The 7,267-nt window shown below is 28.6% G+C and overlaps 1 protein-coding gene across 1 annotated transcript; it reads right to left on the bottom strand.

Annotated features, from left to right (window-relative positions):
• Nucleotides 1-654: 654 nt before the first annotated feature.
• On the bottom strand, nucleotides 655-1,614 carry LOC110698261 (probable E3 ubiquitin-protein ligase RNF217). The gene has a single exon (XM_021875658.1). It carries the CDS (start codon nucleotides 1,612-1,614, stop codon nucleotides 655-657), a length of 960 nt encoding a protein of 319 aa, XP_021731350.1.
• Nucleotides 1,615-7,267: the final 5,653 nt, after the last annotated feature.

Raw genomic sequence — 7,267 nt, 5'->3', positions numbered from 1 at the left:
TTTGTTACGGCAAATACACCACACTTGTCCACAACTACAGAAACGAAAAGAAGTTCCACACCTATAATCAAAATTCACAAATAATCAACAAAGAATACGTTAAGAAATCAATTGTCAACAAAATCATAAACAAAACTACAAACTTTTAATAAATCGGATGTACATCGTTATAAATATGAATAAAAGTTACGAAATATTTATGTTTTATTGATAAAAGTTATCCAAAAAAATTGTAAAAGTGACACTCAATGTACAGTAAATTATTGTACACCGGATACATACAAAAGTTATTCTTATGCATTTGAGGATATAAAAAAATTCGTTGCTATTGGATCATTTGTTAAGAAAGAATCTGCTTGTTAATGAAACAGTTCCACAACAAATAGTAAAATCAATGTATTGCACACTTGTAAAGAACGATCACTATATGCGATTGGAGATGACCTAAATTTGGAACATGATTGAGCTCTATGAAGTATTATAAAGCACATTCAATGCATTCTATCACAATTTATAAAAAGAAAATTCCAATAAAGTTAAATAAAATTAATGGTTTATTTATGAATATTAGCATTCTCAATAAACTCATTAAGGTGCGAATCAATAACCCTAAAATATTAGTATTCTCAATAAACTCATTAAGGTGCGAATCAATTACCTGCAACGCATAATATTGCAACCCATTGTCTTCTCCACATATATTTTACAGGCGGGACACCTTTTCCAATTATTATCCTCAGCTAGATTCATCAACATCCTACCCTCCGCCTCTCGTTCATCCTTATTCAAAGTTTGAAACTTAGCACACTCGAGCCCTTCATGCCATCCAACCCTACATTGAGCACAAAACAATCGATAGCAACTAGGGCATTCCGATCTAGTCACCTTCTTACTCCCATCATCAATTAACAATGCCGAACAATCCTTAAATGGGCAATAAAACTTTTGCGAGGCAACTATGGTTGACTCGCACAAAAGTATACCCCACTTAAAAAAAGTCCCACCTATTAAAATCTCCCTACAATGCTCCGGATCTAATGTTCCGGAGCATTTAGGGACCGGACAATCGATTTGAGAAACACCACCTTCAAGCTTGGAATCAACATAATTTCTCACACAATCAACACAATAGTAATGAGAACATCCCTTAATCAAAAACGACTCTTGTTGAGGTTTTGAGTCCGTACATATGTCACAAACAAACGTTACTTCCTTTGTCTCATAATTATTAGCGCAAATTTCATCATTCTTTTCCTTAGACTTTGATGATTCGCCAACTTCAACAATCGTAGGGCAGCTAAAATGCAATTTCCTTTTCTTTGAAGACGAACACGGCGACAACGACGACGACAATGGCCTAGAGGAAGGTCTAGGTGTAACGTTAATGATGGTAACGTCATCGTCGTATTCGTCGCCATCAACATTCACAGTTGAAATGTTTTTGCGGAAATTTGTGGATTCAAAATACTTGCTCTCTTGTTTAGGTTCTATTATCTTCTGCTTTCCCTTGGACTTGGACATAGAATTTGTCACCTCCTTAACAAAAATACAATCATCATCTTCGTCATGTTCTTCTTTGATATTATTTCTTGTACTGCTATGATGATGCGCCATCTCTGAGTATTATTGAAGGTAGGAGATAAAATTGAAGGTTAGGGTTTTAAAGATTTTGGGGGATCGTTTTTTTTTTTTGGGAAATAGGGTTATGAAGATTTTGGGGAATGGTTTTTAATTTGAGATTGGAAATAAGTTTTTTTTTTTTTCTTTTTTTTTTTTGGGGGGGGGGGGAGGGGGTGGGGGGTAGTAGAAGACTTTTTTTGTAAATTACAAATAAGTTACTACTAGCAATAAAAACCCTAGCCGTCTCTTCTTCTTTCTCTCCCCCTTTTTATCATTAGGGTTCTTATACCCGCTAAAACCTATAAATTGTGATTATCCTAGAATTAGATCATAAATTCGTAATAGATAGTTTAATAAATCATTTTTTAAAAAAATTCTATTTACAACTAAAAAAAATTCTACTCCTGTAATTTTAGATTTGATAAGTAAATATCAAGTAAATATAATAATAACACATTTTAACCAATTAACGCATGTATATATTGTGTCATATTGTGTGCACATAGAGGATTTGTCGGAGACCACACAAATTTGCTTTTAATTTGATTTTGTACACTTTTATGTTGCAAGTTGGTTTTTCAACCCCTTGTTTATAGTATAGCTCTACTCACTTCATCTTAAAAAAATATTCGATAAAAATAAGTTCAGTTTAGTAAAAATCATTTCACTTTATTAAAAATCAGTAACTTTAAACAAAAACTATAATAGAAATTTAGTAAAAATAATTTCAGTTTAGCAATTTACTTCATTAAAAATTTACTTTAAAGAAAAAATATAATAGAAATTTAGTAAAAATAATTTCAGTTAAGCAAAAATAATTTCAGTTCAGTAAAAAAAAAAATTCAGTTCAGTAAATAAATAATTTCAGTTCAGTAAAAAAAATTCAGTTTAGCAAAAATAATTTCAATTCAGCAAAAATAAGGTGAAGTGAACAGTGCTTTAGTCCCTGTTCACTTCACCTTAAAAATATAATATTAAGGGTCTATTCACATTTAATGAACTGAATTGAAATGATTAAAACTGAATTGAAATGAACTGAACTGAACTGAACTGAACTGAACTGATTGGAGCTGAACTAAACTGAGTTGAAATGAAGATTTTATGAGAGAGGGAAATTAAGAGCTGAACTGAACTGAACTGAATTAATTGGAGCTGAACTGAACTAAACTGATTGGAGCTGAGCTGAACTGAACTGAACTGAAATTAAGTAAATGTGAACAGACCCTATGTAAAAACAATTTCAGTTCAGTTAAAATAAGTTCAATTCAGTAAAATTAATTTCAGTTCTGAAAAAATAAAGTTCATTTCAGTAAAATTCAGTTTTCTTAAAGAAGAATTATAATAGAAAATCAGTAAAAATAATTTCAATTCAGCAAAAATAATTTCAGTTCAGCAAATATAATTTCAGTTAAGTAAAATTAATTTAACTTCAGTAAAAAATACTTTAAGTTCAGTAAATATAATTTTGTTTCCGTAAAAAAATTTAAGTTCAGCAAAAATAAGGTGAAGTGAACAGAGCCTTACTCACTCTGTCTATTAAGGATTGCTTCACGATCTTTTCACAAATAGTATTGATCAAATAGTTAAATTTTTTTTCTTAGCATGTAATACGTACTCCTAAGGCCCTGTTCATTTCACTTTAAAAAATATAATATTAAGTAAAAAATAGTTTCATTTCAGTAAAAATAAGTTCAATTCAGCAAAAATAATTTCAGTTCATTAAATATTATTTCAGTTCAGTAAAAATCAGTAAACTTAAAGAGGAAATATCATAGAAAATCAGGAAAAACAATTTTAGTTCCGCAAAAAATAATTTCAATTCATTAAAAATAATTACAGTTGGGCAAAATAAAGATAAAAATGAACGGGGCTTAAGCGATATGGTAATTAATTGGGTGATTAAATAGAGTATAAAAAGTGTAGGAATGGGGGACTGGGGGCACTATATTTTGGGAGAAATGACATAACGATAGATCTCCATATTCCTTAATCTTCTCCTTCCTATATATGATCACATGTTATGGGGATTATATTAGTTGGTGCACCGTTGATTCATGATTTCCGCTCCCTACTTCACCAAATAATTATTATTTGCTCTCCCTTAATTGCTCAACTAATTTCCTTAATTTTTTTCTAATCATATTGACCTTGACCAGTTTGGAAGACATACCCAAATCAAGATCGAATCTTATCTATATCAAAAAAATAAAAAATAATAAATAAAATAAATAAAAATCTCTAACTATAACTTGTTTTTTTTTTTTGTTTAGAGAACCACAAGAGCGAGTGATGAGAATCAATCAATCTAAATATCACCTTAACCACTTGAATTATTCCTCTCTCTCTAATTATAACTTTTATTGAGTATTTACACGGAGTAATACTAAAAAAAAGTAATACTCTGTAGTCAGTACTCGTGAGTCTTCAACCATCCAACAAAATAATCAACAACAGTGATGATGATTTAGTAAATCTTGAAAAGTTGTATAAAATTCAAAGAATTATGACGAGTATCATCATTAGTACTTTATCCACAAGGTATTGTTAGTAGTGATTAGAATATGGACTAGTTACAACCTTCCCCACCAAAAGACATTGTACTCTTTGATGTACCACCAAATTTTGACTATCTTCCACCACACCACCCACTACTTTATTAGCCCATATATTTTCACCTTCTTTATTTTAATAAAAATTTAGTAATAAAGTTTTCTAGTATGAGTAGTTTGATTCTCTTTTAATTGTCATTTTCTCAGATCACTAAATTTACGACCAACCTCCCCTCAATAACAACTGAAAATAGAATTATAAATTTCTATTTGAGTGAGGTTTGTATGTACCTAAGAAGGGTCGTTTATAAGTACGGCACTATCTTTTGAGTTTTGAGAGAATTGAAAGAATAATTATCAACCCCACCCCCCATAATATTCTTTTTTATTGGGCATAATTTCAACTATTTGATAAGAACATCAAATATATTTTATTCCTTAATTAACATGACTACATGAGTGATGATACTATTCCTATTCATTTTAATTTGACTACTATTGTACGGCATATATCGATTAACAGATATTGGTAGAAGAATAATCTCGATTGTGGCCGGCCTTACATAATTTACTTTGATATTTTAATGTTAATTGATTTTATATACTTCCATAGTTTCCATCATTTCAAAAGGTTTTATTCATTTTACTATTTATAAGAAATTAAAAATACTTCATCCGTTTTTATTTAGGGTCTATTCACATTTACAGAACTGAGTTGAACTGAACTGAATTGATTGGAGCTGAATTGCACTAAACTAAACTGATTAAACTGAACTGAACTGAATATTTTATGAGAAAGGGAAATTAGGAGTTGAACTGAACTGAACTAATTAGAGTTGGATTGAACTGAATTGATTGAAGCTGAACTGAACTGAAATTAAGCTGAAGTTGACATATTTAATTTAGACACACATATTAAGGAGAGAAGAGAGGATGATAAAGCAAGTGGGGTAGAGAGTGAGGGATAGCTCATAGCTTCCCTCCCGGTTTCAAGTGATCCTAGCATTGATTCTCATCACCCGTCCTCGTGGCTCTCTAAAAAAAATAAAAAAATTTGGGGTACACTAAAAAAAAAGGTATAAAAATTACCTAAAAAGAAACGTGTCAACTAAATAAATTCCTAAAAAGAAATATGTGTCAACTAAAAAAAAGGAGGTAAGTAGTAAATAGGATTTTGTTAGATTTATCTAATGTAAATTTTAAAATATTATATAATTTTTATATATACATGGTTAAAGGTTTGTTAAATAAACCATTATAAACACAATATAAGGGTCTGTTTTGCTAACCTTAATTATGTTTTATATGGTGTTATTAGACCTTATTAATGAACTTTTCAAGTATTCAACACTAATTATTTTATATTATCTAAACTTTTTATCCCTTATTTTATTTGATTTGAATTTCTTAAATCTGAATAAGTTAAATTGAAGTGAGTAGAAGTGTAGAACATACCCGTATATAAATTGTCCCCTTAATTAATTTTCTTCCTACAAATTAGTCTATTCAATTTATAACTATAATTTAATGAGAATTAAAATTTTACATACAAAGAGGTAGATTTTTTTATATTGGTGGAGGACTGAAAAGTGGAATAAAAGTCTTGAATAGATCTGGTTTACATATATTAATTTATTATCGACCACTTATATTTAGGGTCCTATATTTAAGTTATACTTCGTAATAAAGATTCACTATTGTGAACCAATATACACAATTAAGTTTTAATAAAGATCCATTATATTGAAATTAGAATTATTATACTCAACATATATACACTGTCTATGGATGGACCTTAGGTGTATAATACGAAGTAGTAATATTATAATGAACCAATTCAAAGTATTTTTTGGACCTTAGGTGTATAATAGTAATATTATAATGAACCAATTCTAAGTATTTTTTAGAAAGTAATACTACTTAGTAGATACTATTTCCATTTCATATTATTTGTAACTATTTAATATAATATCGAGGAGAAATTGTCTAATCATTATAAATAATATGAAACGGAGGTAATACTATTTTTAATCAATTAAATTTGAATATCAGGTTACGGGGTGTGAAAATTGTATAGTACACCAGGGTGTATCATGCTCATGGTACACCTAGTATTAAATGATGCATTTTTAACATTTTATTTGCAAGCTGTCAGTTTGTTATTTTTTTTAAAAAAAAATCAACCTCTTCCACAATTCATGGGATTCAACGTGATATTCTTCATTTTTACATAACTTTCAGAATTAAATTTCACCATATTTCAATATCGAATTAAGAGAGAATAAAATTTATAAAGAATTTTGTAGAGAGAAAAATACAGAGCCAATTATGATAACATTGTAATCGATGGATCGGAGAAGGTAATTTGATTTTATTTGTTATGATTTTAATTTTAGGATTTTGCTTATTAGGTTGATTATATTTTGTTATTATTTTGCACGATTATTGTAAAATATCGTTGTTTTTTTTTCAATTTTAATATTTATGAATTTGAGATCCATATGACAAAGGTTGACGATAATGTTCTTTTGTTTTGTCAAAGGATGAAGATGATGTTCTTTATATTTTGTCAAATGTTGAAGATGGTGTTCTTTATAAATTGTAATTATGTTCGTCATTATAGTTATTGAACAATTATATGAATGTTCTTTATTTTTATCCTTTATGTTCTTTGCTTCAATGTTCTTTTATTTATTCTGTATTTTTAAATAATATATCATTTATTAATTTTATATATATATTTTTTAATATTAATAATCACTAACTAAGTATATATTTTTTAAAAATCAGGATTGTGAAGGTTGATGACGATATTCTTTTGAGATCTCCACTATTGATGATTGTTTTTTAGATCTAAATAACATCCGTAATATTATTAAAGAACATGATAATATTATGTAATGAACATAACTTATATATATATACCTACCACGATCCAAAGACAAAATTCAAAGAACATTTCACAATAAGCAATGAACATTATGTGATGATAAAAGTACATTGCAATTACAACCAAAAAAACATGGACAATTAAAATAAACTATCAAAAAATCTAATAAAAATCATTATATGATATAAGTATGGACATAAGGAAAAAG

Source organism: Chenopodium quinoa, unplaced genomic scaffold (assembly GCF_001683475.1).
Source record: "Chenopodium quinoa cultivar QQ74 unplaced genomic scaffold, ASM168347v1, whole genome shotgun sequence".
In the NCBI taxonomy this organism is placed as follows: domain Eukaryota; kingdom Viridiplantae; phylum Streptophyta; class Magnoliopsida; order Caryophyllales; family Amaranthaceae; genus Chenopodium; species Chenopodium quinoa.
The sequence above is the reverse complement of the archived record's forward strand: the minus strand, read 5'-3'. Positions and strand labels throughout refer to the sequence as shown.